The sequence below is a fragment of the Topomyia yanbarensis genome, chromosome 2, assembly GCF_030247195.1.
Source record: "Topomyia yanbarensis strain Yona2022 chromosome 2, ASM3024719v1, whole genome shotgun sequence".
Classification (NCBI taxonomy): domain Eukaryota; kingdom Metazoa; phylum Arthropoda; class Insecta; order Diptera; family Culicidae; genus Topomyia; species Topomyia yanbarensis.
In genome coordinates this window covers 346,951,858-346,969,215 of record NC_080671.1, presented here as the reverse complement: position 1 = coordinate 346,969,215, position 17,358 = coordinate 346,951,858, and the positions used below count along the sequence as shown (strand labels likewise).

The 17,358-nt window shown below is 38.9% G+C and overlaps 1 protein-coding gene across 6 annotated transcripts in view; it reads left to right on the top strand.

Annotated features, from left to right (window-relative positions):
• The window catches only part of LOC131684164 (dihydropyrimidinase), a 79,718-nt gene extending 63,075 nt beyond the window's left edge, over positions 1–16,643 (top strand). For 4 of the 6 annotated variants that reach the window (XM_058966805.1, XM_058966804.1, XM_058966806.1 and 1 more), the window contains 3 exons: positions 483–721; positions 1,379–2,097; positions 15,494–16,643. In XM_058966805.1, coding sequence (XP_058822788.1) covers positions 483–721; positions 1,379–2,097; positions 15,494–15,573 — 1,038 coding nt within the window. In that variant the 3' untranslated portion in view covers positions 15,574–16,643. Of the gene's footprint in view, positions 1–482; positions 722–1,018; positions 1,243–1,378; positions 2,098–15,493 lie in introns of all 6 variants that reach the window. The other 2 variants (XM_058966807.1, XM_058966803.1) reach the window with 1 other exon arrangement.
• The last annotated feature ends 715 nt before the right edge of the window (positions 16,644–17,358 follow it).

The following is a 17,358-nucleotide window of genomic DNA, read 5'->3' as shown; positions in this document are numbered from 1 at the left end:
AACAACATTTCAAGTGTAGTGTTCTTCAACTAACGAGCACAGTCCTTAGGATATATTGGTATAATTTCATCAAAAACATATTTATTTTCAAAACTCAGGTCGATGCAACTTGACAACTCGTTTTTCTCAGTTTAAGGGATTTGTCACTCGGGAACATTTGGATAAATATTCTTCAAATGTTGTTATTCAGAGCTCCCTCCCCCCTACAGGAAAATCATCTGCCCAAGAAACAGTGCCAACCTTCAGTTTGGAATACATAAAATCAATGACGAACTTACATCTACTTGACACGCTATTTACTACCGAAAACGCTCCTCAAGTTCATCGCGTTTTAGTATCCGATTACCATTACGAATCCTAGTTGACCCACTCCAGTTTCACTTTTTCACGAAGAACACCACTCGTTCCAATTTCTTTTGTTGATTTTCTTTCGTTTTCTTTTCCACCCCTTGCACAATTTCTTCACCTTTCCCTTGGTACAGGCTAAATGTCCATTGTACGTAGTGCATGTGATGAGCAAATCGGCCGGAATCGAGGTAGCACGTGCTCGCCGCCGTTACAATGGCGTAGGTATTTTCGGCGAAACACTAGCAGCCGCGTTGGGCACCGATGGCACGCATTATACAGACAAGTGCTGGCACCATGCCGCCGGTCATGTTCTAAGCCCTCCGCTTAGACCGGATCCCACGACACCAGAGTTTATGATGAAACTACTCGCTCAGTAAGTAGCTGCTACCACCGAAAAAAAGCTTCCATGTGTGCAAAAATGGTTTCAGGTGCTACTAACTACGCATAAACACATACACTACGTTCGCTTTCCTATCGAGCACTATCTTAATTCTAACAATAACACATCACTTTGTGACAACTGGGTTCCCACTAAATACAAAATTCATGCCATTCTCTTTCGTTTAAATTGAAAATGTTGCTTTCATAAACTGGAAAATTGATGTTGTGATCGTCTGCAACGGGAACAAAATGCTAACACCACACTTCGCTCCAACAAACCATTCATCAGACAAAGACACCACTGTACGTTACCAGAGTAACCAGCAAACTGGCTGCGGAACAGGTTTCGCAGGCCAGAAGACGTGGGCTACTTGTCTACGGTGAAACCTTGGCTAGCTCGCTGGGTTGTACACTAACCAATGTCAAACAGAACGTTTTACCTTACTACGTGACAAGTCCGCCAATCCGGCAGGATCCGGAAACACCCCGACACTTGATGAAGTTCCTGGCGCTGTAAGTTAAATATCGCGCTTAACCTATCATCTCAAACTCTTCACCGTTTTGTCTTACGTTTTGCTTTTGTTAGTTTTTACTTTTTAAACTATTTATCGATAACAATTTCTAATGAGAGTTTCTCACGGTTCTATAGGGATGATCTGCAAACCACTGGCAGTGACAATTGCACCTTTAACAAGAGCCAGAAAGAACTCGGTCGCAACGACTTTTCCAAGATTCCCAACGGCGTCAATGGAGTCGAGGATCGCATGTCAGTAGTCTGGGAGAAGGGCGTTCAAACAGGATTAATTGATCCGCAACGTTTCGTGGCCATCACCAGTACAAACGCGGCCAAGATCTTCAATCTGTATCCTCGCAAGGGTCGCATCGCAGTCGGCTCGGATGCGGATATACTTGTTTGGGACCCGAAGGAAGTGCGTACAATCTCCGCTTCGACGCATCACCAGGCGTGTGATTTCAACATTTTCGAGGGAATGAAGTGCCATGGAGTGCCAGAGTACGTGATTGTTCACGGTCGGGTCTGTTTGGAAAATGGAGTGTTTAGAGTAGCGGAAGGCCAGGGGTCATTTCTGGAAACTCCTGTCTATCCTCCGTTTGTGTATGATGCTCTGAACGGAATCACCGATCGAAACGGTGATGACAAGAGCGCACGGAATGGTTTGCAAGCTTTGGATTTGAACCAGAAACACGATGTTGACATTCCGGAACCGTACGCTCTACCGGAAAAGTACGTGCCAGGCCCAGCGCTTAGCATCGTTTCGGGAGATTCACAGCTTAGCACGCCACATAGCGCGAGGGGTCATCGACCGGATGGAAGTAAGAATATGCAGCAGTCAACCTTCTCTATCAGTGGTGAGTAGTATGCAAAAAAACGGTAAAATCTAACCTCTTGAGGTCTACCTTCCTTACTCATCTCTTGGTTTAGAGAATTCCTAATGAGTGACATTCCGGTGTAAATAATAAATCGAATGAATGTACAAGTGTTATGTTTTTTTTTTGTTGCGTCCATTTTTTTTTTCTTTTTAGTAAAGGGGTGCTCGGGTCTAGTTGGAAGTGTTTTCAATTTTCATTTTTTTTTATCTTTTAGTTCAAAACTAATTTACTGGCTTAGATTTGCCGATTCAGTAGGCTCAAGATGGGGCCTTGGCATATCCACCCTTACTGTAGAATTACTAACATACAGTTCTCTTCACCCCATGTTGTTTATAAACAACGCTGTGGCAAAATTTGCTCACCAAAACGAGTAAAGAAAATTGGTGGAGAAAATAGTATCCGTAGAAATGTTAACCTGATAGGGCTCCTATCTTGATCAAAACAGAGTTTTCCTATCCCTGGACCCCAACAATTTCACAGGAAAACCACAAAAAGTTGAGAAAAATTTGGGGCAGTATAAACAAAATTTGGAATAAATACTAAGTAAATAAATTGTTGCTTCTCTCAGCGCTATCCCCCTAAGTATGTTAAAAATGCCAAAACTGTAGATTTCCACAATGCATTAATTCATCTTTCATTTGGAACTTATTGATCAAAATTGAAATACCTTACGCGTTTATGCATATTTCTCGAAATAAAATGAATTATGGGCACCGTTTCTCAAAATAACACGGATTTTTACCCGGTTTTTCGAAATAGCAAAGGCCAATCGATCATGCCAATCGTTGATGTCGCTAGGAAATGCAAGGTGTTCTGGACTACACGTTTACAAGGTACAGTACAACATACACCAAATAGGAATGATACATGACGAAACATCAGGAATCAGAATATATTGGATTGATTGGCACGTTCTCCATGTTATTCGGAGATTTGTGCCTTGCATGTCGTCCATCACTTTCCTGAAGGAATGTGCAAGGGAGGTGAAAGAAAACGGCAAGGAAATGGAAAATGACAGCACAATAGAATCAGAACACAAAACAGTTAACAGCCTGAATTATTCCATCCCGAAGGAATAATGAATCCTATTGATAAAGCCTATCGCTCTTCACCGCACTGGGTTAGGGACAATAACATATCCTTGAGTTTTCGCTCCCTGTACATAGATTCGTCTATGTATGAAGAACAAAAATTCGGATACGTAGTAGCATTACTGTAGGGGAGTTACATATGAAATGATGAAGTTCCGTAAACGGATTGACAAAAATCACACGAATAATCAGCACGCTAATTGTCCATGGGATAATTGAGTTTGCAATGGCCAAGCAGTGCCCCTACTAGAATCCTGAAAATGTGCTTAAAATTGCAACAAATTCTTTGACATTCTTGGACTCATAACTGGCAGAAAAGGTTATTTGAACGTAAGTTTGCCAGCTACACTTATGGTTGACTGGTTCAGATGTAGCCCAGGAGCGAATCTAGTGCTTTATCCACCTAATCGACAGTGGTAGATCTAGTTCTGGATCAAGTCAGTCCTAGTACCCGTTCTAGCCAATTCATTTCCAGTAATACCGGAATGACACTGAAAAATTCGATAAAATAAATTATTTTGACTCAAAATCCCTGTTGAAGTTTCGATTGTACGCCCCACAGAATCACGAAGATTCCTTCTTGAAATACTGTACAGTATCTACCAGGCGAATGAGATTGGTCTAATTTCATTTCATGACAATGGACACCGGCTCAGCCCTCCAACAAAGAACCGTCAGTAGAACAAATTCATTATTCTCCAAGTCGTCCATCCTCTTGAGAAGGAATTTTCACATTGAAAGTTTTAAAAGGAAAACTATATGTGCATGTAGACCATGTAGAATCCGCTGTCTCTGATATCAATGAGAGCAGACCAATTTAGTTTTGAGTCGAGAATTATCCCAACGTACATAACTAGATCTTCAACAATAATTTCAAAACTTCAACGGGCGAGCTTCGGTGGTATTCCTATGTTGCGTAAAAAGTACAATCGCTGTTATATTTAGATTAACTAATAGTCCATCTTAAAGACACCATAGCTTAACAACACATAAGGCTTGCTGCATCATATTAAAAAGCATGTTTATGCAAATACCTGTGATCATTATATGATAATCATCGGCGAAACCATATCTCGGAAACCCAAACTCATTAAGTTTCCTCAACAAGCCATCGGCGATAATGATCCATAAAATAGGTGACAGCACACCACCTTGAGGGCACTCAGTTTCCATACCTCTACTTATCTTAACGATGAATGCAGGCGTCGGTTGCTAAGCATTGCGTTTATTCAGCTCGTTATATATAAAAGTACTTCATGACCTTGTGTTGCTTCCAAAATGAATTCGAAAGACACACAGCCTGACTATCGGAGCAGAAGTTTATAACTTTACCGGACAAACTCAGTTGAAGGGACGATAATAATCGCGAAGATTTCTGCTTGGAATACAGTACAGTATCTACCTTGCAAGTGAGATTGTTCCAATCTCATTTCACGACAGTAGACACCATCACCAACACGTCTCTCCATCAAAGAACCGTCAGTGTAACAAGCCGCTTGCGTTTGTTGTTGTCTCTCCATATAGTCAGAAATACACTTCCTTTCGAGAGGGAATCTTCACATGGAATGTCCTGTAAGGAAAACTACATGTAAGTAGGATCAAGAATATCTTCACCCCATGTAACCATTTATGACCACAATCATGTATGACTGATAGCAAGATCAACATGGTTACTGTTCCAAAGCCCAGTAACCTGCAGTCTGTATGCACATGATAGTGCTTCTTGCTTGAGGTATAGGGTGATGAGCCCATTTGCGCCATGTTTCCATTATCACCCTACCCATTTGAAGCCGTTGGTTAGAGCAGTGTCTGCCATCTTTGTTCAACGCATTGAGTCAAATGGTAGCGCAACAATAGGGGCACTCGATTCGAATTTTCATTGCGCTCAAACACGAGAATTTCACTATTTTCAGTGCATTTGTGTTATTATATTGGTTCTTAACAACGAAGCAAAGCTGTTGTTGTCAATTTTTACGTATTCCATTGATTGTAGGGCGAGAAATTAACGAATTAGTGAGGCACCTTGCTTAGTATGGTGAAAATAGGCACTTCACCCTATATGTAATGGTTTGATATTTAGAAGTGCCTCAAGAGCAGCAGTTCGGAATCCAATATAACTTCAACGTATTTGACTTCATCTGCACACAGTAGCTCAGAATGAATGAACTGCAAGGGACAAACCCCGGTTGTTATTCGCTTCTTCGTGAAAAAAAACTATTGAAGTTTTGTTTGGATTAACTGATAATTTATGGCAATTTCGTTTTTGACTGTGCACTACACCGGTGTTGTCGGTGCTACAGTCATTCAAACTTGGGTGTAATCAATCTATCTCATTTTTTGCACTACACCGGTGTAGCACCAGGAAAAAACGAAAACGCTTTTAACTTATCGACTCCACAGTTCGACAGCTCTAAATGCTTGTTGCATTAGGTCAAAGATTGTTCCGATGCAAAGTCCAGTAATTAGTATTTGGTAATCGTCAGCAAACCCGTACATTGGAAATTCAAGCTCACTGAGTTTTTTCAACAAGCCGTTGGCAACCAGATTCCATAACAAAAGTGACAGAACGCCACCGTAAGGACAACCGCAAATACCCAACTTCCGTATCTCAGTCTGTCGCAGTGACAAACAAAGTATGCGGTAACCAAGTAATGCGTTTATCCAACCCGAGATACATGCAGACACCCCATGATCGGCTTTCTCAATGTTGTAAACAACATCGTGAAGCAGAGTGATCGTGGATTTCCCACACTGATATGCATGCTGCATTTTGTGCAGTGGATATTCAACTAAACTAACGTTCCTGGTGTGATGATCGATTATCCGTTCCAAAGTTTTCAGAAGAAAAGAACTTAAGCTGATAGACCTAAAACTCTTGGCTTCTTCTTAACTTGAGCGACCCTCTTTGGGAATAAATCTTACAGTTATTTCTCGCCATGCTTTTGGGATATATCCGGTAGTAAGACTAATCTAATCTTTCTACAAACATGTTCGAGAATATCAAATCCCTTTTGCAGTAGCACGGGAAGTATTCCATCTTTTCCGGGAGATTTGTTTGGAGCGGAGCTGTCAACTGCCCACTTGACCGATTCAGTGGTAACCAATGTGCGTGCTAACGCCCACGAGTCCGAATAACCAGAATGAGATCTGAGAACACTGTTTAGCTCCGGAGCGATACAACCTGGATAGTGCGCGTTGAAGAGACAGTTAAGAACATCTTTTTCCAACGTCACATAAATACCATCTCTGCATGGAAAAAAATGTTACGTAAATAAAGTGCCATGAATTCTAGAACAACCACGTTTTCGCGTTACGAAAACAGGACCATGAACAAAAATCATGGCTTTAATAGTTATGTTCAATTCTCCTTCAGTAATGCCCACGTAACTCTTTTATTAGTGGAAATATTTGTTGTTGTTTTGTGAACTTAAGTCATGTTTTCCGCCATGTCATTACCAAATCGATTTTCTGTGCGTGAAATAGTACACAATTTTAAGAACATTATTCATAAAACCAAAGGTTGACTTATGATACTATTCATAGATTTTGGAACATTAGTTCACAGAATCAAAACAGTCGGGATACTTTCTCGCGAAATATTTCACAGAACTCGGAATTTTATTCATGAATCCATACAATCCTCGTGAACTAATCCATGATTCTTAATATATTAGTCATGATCCAATATCGGTACTCGAGAAATAGTTCACAAAATCATCAAATATTATTCATGTAGTCGTGAACTGGTAAATGATTCCTAGTACGATAGTCCCATTCGTGGTTGAGGTCGTGAAATAGTTCATGAAATATGTATTCGTGTATTCGTGAACTGGTTCATGATTCCTAGTACAATAGTCATGACTGATCATTCGTGCACGTAAAATTTTCACAAAATCATGAAATATTATTCATGAATTCGTGAACTAGTTCATGATTCCTAGTACTCTACCTAGGATCTGTCTTGCGTGCTTGTGATATTTAAAATCCCTAATAATTTTCAATTTCATGCAACATGGTCATGCAATTTTCAAGGGAACTGTTTCACAAAATCTAGAGTATTATTCCATGCACTATTCCATGAAATGACATATATGAACAGCTGCAAGTAACCAGCAAAAGGCGTGAGCGGTAGATATAAGAAAACTATCAGGACCTAGAATATCGTTATTCATTTGATAAGGTTCAGTGTGATGTCTCGACAGAAAAAGAAAACTACTCTAAGCATCAAAAATACATTATAGAGCCACAAATCGTGTTCGTGATATAGTTCATGGAACAAGATCCCACTTATTAGTTTCACATTTATGTTCCTGTTTATATTGTCGCGATACTCCGAGTACAAAAACCGATCATTACCAAAAAATCGCGAAAAAATTACGAATATTATAATAAAACTGCTGATGTCATGAACATCACTTCACGTGTCAAATTCGAAAGTAAGCTCTAGAATAAAATGTCATGATAATGTGCAAATAAGTTACGAAAAACGTAACTAGGATCCTAAAATCAAGAACATAATTCATACTATTCGTGACAAAAATATCAAAAATTGTGACTAAGATCCTGAAATCATTAACACAAATCACTCGTAACTAAAATATCAAGATAACGAGAATAAATTACGAAAACCATGACTAAGATCCTGAAATGAATATAAAGCGCAAAAATTAAAATATCAAAAATCGTGACTAAGATCCTGAATTCATGAACATAAATCACTACTCGTGACTAAAGTGTCACGATAACGTGAATAGAAAGTTTGAATATCCTGACAAAGATCATGAAGTCATGAATATAAATCATGTCACACACACAAAAATCGTGACTAGTATCCTGAAATCATGAGCATGAATCACTCTACTCATGATCAAAATACCACGAAATAGAAATTACGAAAATCGTGACTAAGATCCTGCAATCATGAGCATTAATCACGCTACTCAGACAGAAAAATCCGATAGCAAACGAAACGTTGACTCAGAAGGTGGAAAATGTTCCGCTTAATCAAGAAACAGTATCAAGCAATCGCCCCTTGTTAACATCCGCCCAGCCTTCGGGTTTCCACCGTAGGCAAGTATCTATCGAATTTAAGTGACGATTCCGCACCCAATCTGTGTACTTTGCAGTACTCTGTCAATGCTACTCTCGATATCACCGGTTGTCGGTCCTGCACTGAAGATAATCTTTTATTAAGGGATCGTAACGAGATAGGCGGGGGTTTTAACACCCCTGCCAACGGCGACCACCGAGGTTCACGGGATTCACTATTGTTTCAGCATTCCGCCATTCAACCGTCCATATCAACATCTACGTTCAACGAAAACCATAAAATTGTAGACGACGTGCATGGACTGCACACATATTCCCAAAATGTGAGAGGACTGCGTACCAAAATAGATGAACTATTCCTTGTTGTGAACGATTGCGAATATGACATAATTGTATTGATCAAAACAAATCTCATCGAAAGAATAACATTGGCGCAACTTGTCGGGGGAGAGTACAATGTGTACAGAAGCGATCGCTAAAGGCGAAACAGTCGTAAAATGTCTGGCGAAGGAGTACTCATAGCTGTTCACAGGAATTTATCGTCTGCAGTGGTACGCGTTGATGCAGCTGCGGACTCGTGTTTGCCCGGATTCAAATGGAAGACTGTTTTATCCACATATGTGCCGACTATAACCCTCCAGAGGTTCGACGAAATTTATCGTTTGTTAAATGTTTTGCTGAAGCTATTAACAATGGATTCGATAATGTAGGCATAGACGATTTGGCCCTTGTCTGTGGCGATTTCAGCCAGGCAGCCCTCCAGTGGAACGTGAATGAAAACTGCGTTATTACAGCCCAACCTGACAATGTAGGACCAGCATGTACCGCTTTGCTAGACGTGATGTCATTTTTGAATTTGCAGTAGTTCGGCAATATTCGGAATCATTACGAACATAAACTTGATCTAGTGTTTATGAACAACAGAGAATGTGTTGTAACCAGTGTTTCAAATAAACCACACATTTCACAGCAAGGAGCCTGTTTCCAAAGGAGCGGTGGAAACCAATCATTGTTATGCACATTTCTGGGAGTGAGTAAAAAAATCAAAGCAATCCAAGTGGGTTTTGACTCTTAGGTTTTCACTCCTGGTTTTGGCTCCTCCTGTCCACTCCGGTTTGTGATTCTTGTTCTGTCGACGCTTATAGACCGAATTTAATTTCAAACTTTGCTAACAGGTCTTCAAGATTTGTATGTCTAATTTCTCAATTATCCCAGCAGTAGGTACAGGGTGCGCCAGCTGGATGTATCCTTTTACAACATTGAACAACTTCGCAATTTTTAGTCGTTTTCACAAGTAAACAAGTTTTTTTTAGGATAATTTATGCCATTTAAACCAGGTTTATTATACAACGTAGATTATATAACCACCCCCATTTGATACACAAAAAGCAGCTCTTTTGCGGGCATTTTGCATGACATTGGACAGCATATCTGGCTTAATCGCAGCAATTTCATCTCGTATATTAGCTTTGAGTTCGTCAAGGTACTTAGGTTTGCTAGAATACACTTTACTTTTCAAGTAACCCCACAGAAAAATATCTGGCACCGTTAAATCCGGAGAATGAGGAGGCCATTCCAAATCATTTTTTGAGACAACGCGTCCTGGGAAGCTCTGTAAGAACTTGATTGCGGTGTGGCAAGTTGCCCCGTCTTGTTGAAAATATAACTTTTTCAGACCTTTTTTCTGCATTTTTGGACAGACAAAGTGCGCCAAAATCCAACGGTAGCGCCCGTGGTCGCTCCCTCTTTGAAAAAATAAGGACCGATGCTTGTTTTGGAGCACACTCCGGCCAAAACAGTTACTTTCTGGTCGTGCTGTGTGATGTATAACGTGTGGGTTCTGTGTCCCCCAAATTCGAAAATTTTGTTTATTTAATCCGCCGGAAAGGGTGAAGTGAGCCTGCCATATTTTTTTACGATAAACACGCATAGTTTTCACTATTGAACGATCGTTTTCAATGTAAAGCGCTACGATTTCAGCGCGTTCTTTTGGTATAAATCGACTTATAGCTGAAATGGCACTCCTTCGAGGTCTATCGAAAAGAAGCTTTCGCCATGAACTGTACCAAGGATCTGTTTTGCTTTTGTGCTTGATAAAATGAAAATTGAAAATCATAATTGAGCTTGGGCTTTTAAACTGTATGCTGCAATTATAATCTAGTAACCTGTTTTCACTCCTTGGCGGTTTTCACTCCTCAGGAGCCAAAAAAACCATGAGTGATGAAATCATGGATTTTAATGATTTGTCAAACTATGGTTTTTTCAACGCATGCTGATTGGAGTGATTTTTGAAACACTGGTTGTAACTGAAGCTGCCGTACCGTTAGTGAAAGTTGACCGACCGCATCCACCGCTGGATATATATATATATATATATATATATATATATATATATATATATATATATATATATATATATATATATATATATATATATATATATATATATATATATATATATATATATATATATATATATATATATATATATATATATATATATATATATATATATATATATATATATATATATATATATATATATATATATATATATATATATATATATATATATATATATATATATATATATATATATATATATATATATATATATATATATATATATATATATATATATATATATATATATATATATATATATATATATATATATATATATATATATATCTAGAATCTGTAGAAACGCAAAAATAGTGTGATCACGTCGACAAGTTTCCTCTGAATTTCAAACGGATTGATTTTGTTGCATTGACGGCGTATTTGGGTCAAGTCAATTGGGACTGCGTACTCCAATGCGCCGATGTAGATGTCGCCATGAACAGATTCAGTAGGATACTGTTTAAGGCTCAAGCTACCTTTTTTGAGCATGTGTTAGAATTGAACGCTTAGTAGTATGGGTCGGAAAAATTGTGTTCAGCTTTACCACCGGATTATTCATTTAAACCTTTTCAAAACTCTAAAAGAAGAATATCAGTCGATTTATTAGATAATCACGTTTCTGTAAGCCGTGTTAGATAATCACGATTCAAATCATGCAAGATAGCTGCTGGAAAAAACTATCGGCATAGCTAAATTGTGCTTTTGAAAAAGTGGCTGTGATTTTTTGTCACACTACCACACCGTGCTGGGGTACGCAACACAACGGCGCATTGAAAAAACCATAGCCACTTTTTCAAAAGCACCATTCAGCTAAGCCGATGGTTTTTCCAGCAGCTATTTTGCATGATTTGAATCGTGAATATCTAATAAATCGACCGGTATTCTTCTTTTAGAGTTTTAAAAAGGTTTAAATGGATAATGTGGTGGCAAGGCTGAACACAATTTTTTCTACGCATACTACCAAGCGCTCAATTCTAACACATGCTCAAAAAGGTAACTTGAGCCTTAACTGGCTAACTCATAACGTCCCTATGCAGCGCAAACCAATCCAATCGCCTTGTAATAATCGACCTTGAGATTATTTAAACGTGAAAAAAATTCTTCCCAACGTCACTACCGCAAGCTTCGAACATTAATTACAAAAATCTGCTTTCCAAAAGCGAATGCTTCGTACAAAAGCTTGAATGCAATGCTCTACAACCAATATACTGCCAGAATGCAAACCCAGCTGCGAAGCAATCCCAGAAGTTTTTTGGAAATTCATCAATTCCAAGAGAAAAACTCACGACGGTGTACCTTCTACAGTGTCTTTGAATGATGTTTCAACAACTGCTGCTGCTGAAAAATGTGAGCTATTCTCGGCACGTTTTCAAGTGTGTTAAATCAAACGAGGAAGCTACTGCTGCTGCTGCCAACATCCCTGAAAATTTTTGCGGTAACGATGCGCCACAAATCTCAGAGAATTCCATTCGTAAGGCTGCTCGGAAGCTTAAGCAGTCAACAAGTCCAGGACCTGATGGGATACCAACAGTCGTTTACAAAAAGTGTATTGAAAAGATTATAGCTCCATTAACCTTCCGGAAGTCGCGCTAGTGCACTGAGTGCACGCTGCTCTGAAAATCTAGCGAAATCATCTTAGGGCACCACTCGTTCAGTGGTCCATAAGCGCGATTTCCGGAGGGTTAACACGCATATTTAGTTTATCGTTTGAGTAGACTAGACTAGGTACATCGGATATAATCCTGCAATTGTTGAAGTCCTACTTGTGTGGGAGAAAGCTTTGTGTTAAACTCGGGTCCTTTATGTAAGAGTGGTTTGAAAGTCTAGCGTTCCACAAGGTAGCAATCTGGGACCATTGCCATTCGCTTTGTATTTCAACGATGTTGCTGCGCTGTTGGGAATCGATTGCAGAGTATTCTATGCTGATGATTTGAAAATATATATGGCAGTTGAAAATTCAGCTGATTGTCAAAAGCTTCAAGATCTACTAAATGTGTTTGTGAGTTGGTGTGAAATAAACCTTATGTCCCTCAGCATCAATAAATGCGTGGTTATAAGCTTCTATCGATGTGCAGAACCAATACTCGCAAACTACAGTATCGGTAACTCTAAGATAAGATGTGTAAATCAGGTCAGTGACTTGGGGGTGCTACTGTACAATTGATTAACTTTTAATTGTCACCGGACGGATATCATCGATCGAGCCAATCGCCAACTTGCATTCATCAAGCGAATTTACGCCGTGAAGACCAACAAGCTATGTTGCTGTAAACGTGCTAAATGGAGAAATCGATAGACCGTTTCTTCTCTATCTCCTTGAATGCTCCTAACCGAGTTCAACGACGAACATTCGACTCGATGCTGACAGTGCTATTTCACCTTTGGTTTTCACGAGCCATTTTCAGCCATTATTCGTGAATTCAATAATGTATGCGACCAATTTGATTATGGTCTTTCATCTACAATGTTTAATACTACATTCAAGGATAATCAGAAGAGATTAATGTCAACGTTTATTTGTAATTAAATTCTTTGTACTGTTATCTCTATTTTTAAGATATTATATTATATTATTCATTCATTAAGACTAGAATTTGTCAGATGAATTGTAAGCAAAATAAACCAATAAACAAATGAATAAAATATCACGGTAACTTGATGAGTAATCACAAAAACCGCGAATAAGCTCCTGAAATCATCAACATTGTTTAACAAGGATCACAATGAAAACTAAACATGTCCAGGGAACAACCACAGTAACCCTAGCAAACATTCAAATGTAACGCCATCTATATGTTCGACGCAAACTAGTATTTTGGAAACACAAATAGTTTCATGAATTCGATGTTTATTATTCATAATTCCAGGAACTTTGTCACGGTCTTCGTAAATTCTTCAGTTCACGAAATCGTGATCTTGTTTTCATGAATTTATGAAGGGATTTTTTTTCCGTGTGGTTTTTAAGGAGTTCATCTGAAAATATTTCGATTTCGAGAGAATTTTATTTAACCTGCTAGCCAGTCAGCCCGCTCTGCAGATCTAAGACATTTCTTATATGCACTGTAAGCTGACCATAAAGCCCTGGAGTCATAACGTTGACGCCGGTTCCAAGCTCTTCTAACATCCTTCTTCATTCTTTTAAACTCAGCCCTCCACCAAGGGGTTCCCCCTAGTCGATTTAACAGTACGAAGTGGAGAAGCTTCTTCGTAGGATGCTACTATGAATGAGTTCTAGTTGACTAATTGTGGGAAAATTTCCATGAAATTTGGTCGCCAAGTTTTCCAAAAAGAGGTCCCATTTTGCAGATGTACGATTACGATATGTTATCACATTGAATGTGACATTGAAACGAATCGTGAATCGCAGGGCCATGACCCGGAACGCGCTGGAGCATCGCGCCTCAGTATCGAAGGCGCTACACTAGCCAGAAGATGCCCAGTACCGTCTTTACGCACGGGCACACTGGGCCAGGAACCACGGGATTTTAGGGGCCCTGCGATGATAAGCGCCTAAAATCATAGTAGCTGTCGGCAGCGCTAAGCTGGCGATTTCAGCTTTGGTTAAACCAATGTCAAACGCAAAGACAAATTGCGGCGACAGGCACTTCAACAAAAGAATTGTTATTCCCTATTTTGCAGCAAGAAACGTCAAGCTTTGAAAATAAATCATCCTGATTCTAAATCATCCGAAGCGGACTCACCAAGGCAATATTAATTGATTTCAAAGCCTTTCCAAAGCCACGTTATGTCCAGTTTCATCACATCAGGAACGTGTTACCGCTCACATTCAATATATTATGAACTTTTATAAGCTCCTTAATTTAAAAATAACGATTTTTTTTTTTGGAATTCATTCCTTCAAAGACATATTTGTGTTGAGATCGTAATTGAGGTATATTTTTAAAAATTGAATATTGTTACTTGGTTTTCGGCTATTGTTATTGTGTTATGTCAGCCCTATTATCGTGCATGGTCAATTGGAACAGACAAACGAATCCTCGGCACATGCGCTTCTTTCCCAGCTTTCTCATTACATTTTCATTTAATTTTTAACTACATCTGATTTTTTAGCCGCTGCTTCGTAATTGCCTAATATCTTTCTATTTACTGAAGTTACTGAATACGGGCAGTTTGACGTATTGCAGTCTTTGGGCACAAAATTTATCTTGATGACTCTATACAACTCTAAAATTGATTTTGCATAAAGGCATGATATCAAATCAGGCAAAAACAAGAACCACAGTCTTGTCTAAAAGAGATAGTCTATGTTTTTGAAGGCACTTATAGTGATAAGTTCCCTTCCCTGGTTCATAATCCCGATTGTGACATAAATTTACCTTCGTTTGCCGCAGCTGCAGATTGCTTGCCAGACCAAAAAATCTTGGACAATTTCGATTTATTGTTTTCTGTATTTTGCCGCGATATTGAACTTATCTCTGACGGTAAATATCAGATACTCTCGAAACCGTGGCGTTCTCTGCCCCGAATCGTTTCTAAGTTTGCAAAGGGATAATTTCGAATTCTTAGTTACTCTTAATCTGTTGACGGCTGTTCAACTATAGGGGCCCCTTAGCTCAATAGTGCACAGGGGCCTCCAATGGTCTTAAGACGGCTTACTGTTTCTGGGACCACCAGTGTCCGGCTTAGTTTGAAGTTTAACCGATCGTCGATCATTACTTCCAGCTGTTTCATAACCACTTGCTTGCCTCAGATGGTCTTCTTGATCATTCTGTAGTTTTTTGTTCTCTACCTCTCTTGCGGGTGTCTTCCTTTTTGTTTCTTCACATTGGTCAAATTTAAAATATATTTTATTTGTTATCTTTTACTTGCAGAGGAACTCGACGGAGGAGATAAGCGTTCGTGCATCCGCGTGAAGAATCCACCAGGTGGAAAATCTTCCGGATTTTGGTAAACTCAACCAGCTTAAACAATCGCGCTTGTTTGTACTCTGCTTCCAAAAAGTAACTTACTTATTATCGAGCAAATGAAGGGTAATAAAAACCAACAAACATCACGGATCCGAGTGCGACGAGTAAGCAAGTATCGAAGTAAATTCAGATGTCGATAACATCTCCACAAACTAACACACGTTTGGAAGCGTGTTTCAACTATACCAAATCAGATCGCTACCGTTTAGAACAGTAGTAGTTAAACAACCAATTCAATGTAATGCGTACCAAGTTATAGAATCACAAACCGAATAGACATTGCATTCTGAAATTCATCTTTAAAGCGAAGTTCACAATATAATTCACCCCTCCCAACTAAATCGATAGAAGCATTAAAATGCGGAAGCGAACCGAACAATTGTAATGTCTCTAAGCGCTAGTGAAAGACTTAGCAAACTGAAACCAAACTGATAATCGTACTAACTACTTGCATGTCTCTCATTGTGCACCGGTTGATGATTTAGTTATAGATGAGCTTTAAATATGTAACTTAACTTTATTTATAGCATCTTATTCGCAAAGGTGACACATATTACAACAACAGTAATATGCAACTTTCGAGCAGGCTGAAATGTGCAATGAACTTTCGTAGTAAAATATAAGAACACCGTCAAAATTTAAACCATTCATTCAAACGCACAATTCGTTCATCCCGCATAACAAATTCGACCAAATCCCTCACAAATTGTAACTAAATATTCTATCTATTCATATAACAATAAAGAAAAGTGTACCTTTCGTAAGTAAAATCCGTTGCGATTAAGTTTTTAATTGTAGACAACAACAAAACTTGTTGAATGTTTTTTTTGTAAGCTTAGCAAAATGTTCAAAACCCGCGTAACTGCAAATTGTCTATTTACGTACGTCTGCTTATATGATGAGAAATTTATTAGTATCGTGAATGCGTTTTTGTTTTCCATTTGTACTAAGCGAAATGCAAACTAAATAATAAATTAATAAAAGTGTAATTTAAGTTGACTGCAGCGTGACTCTTGTATCCGTGAGAACAGAAATAAACTTAAAATTATACAGATATCTTTTATTTTGTTTCGATGAAAGAATTTATTTGCTGGTGGACCTAATTCGTTGCGGGAAATTTGGTGGGAATCATGGGGATGATTCCTGTGGAGGGGATAATGAAAAGTGTCTCTCAAAGTCCTCCAAAAATAACTTCTCGAGGAAGTACTGGTGCAAAAAGGAAGCAAGTCGCTCCCGGTCTCAGAAACCTGAGCTCAGAAAAGGAGTTACCAGCACTTCCAGGGACATCAAAAACCCCAACTGTTCCCATATCCCCAGAGAAAGAAGCCAGCGCTGGCTTAATAAATTTCGCTGATATTGTGGACAGTATTTTTACAGCTTTAAATATTTCTGACCCTCTTAAAAGCATCTTGATAAGCTTTCTCCCCGCAGTAAAAACATTGTTGAAGCAGTTTACTGCGAAATGGCCCCTCCTTTCAGCGATTGTATCCATCGATGGCTAATTCATCGAACGAGGTCACGGATTTAATCACTGTTCCACAGTGGAATTGCAGCAGCATTATCCCGAAAATCGATTCTTTTAAAATCTTACTAAATAACTTGAAATGTGATGCATTTGCACTATGCGAAACATGGCTTACTTCAGAAATAGACCAACACTTCCACAGTTTGAATATTATTCGCTTGGATCGAGATGACTCGTAGGGAGGAGTACTTTTGGGAATCAAAAACCAGGCATTGAAATTGTCGCTTACCAAATCAAAATTAAA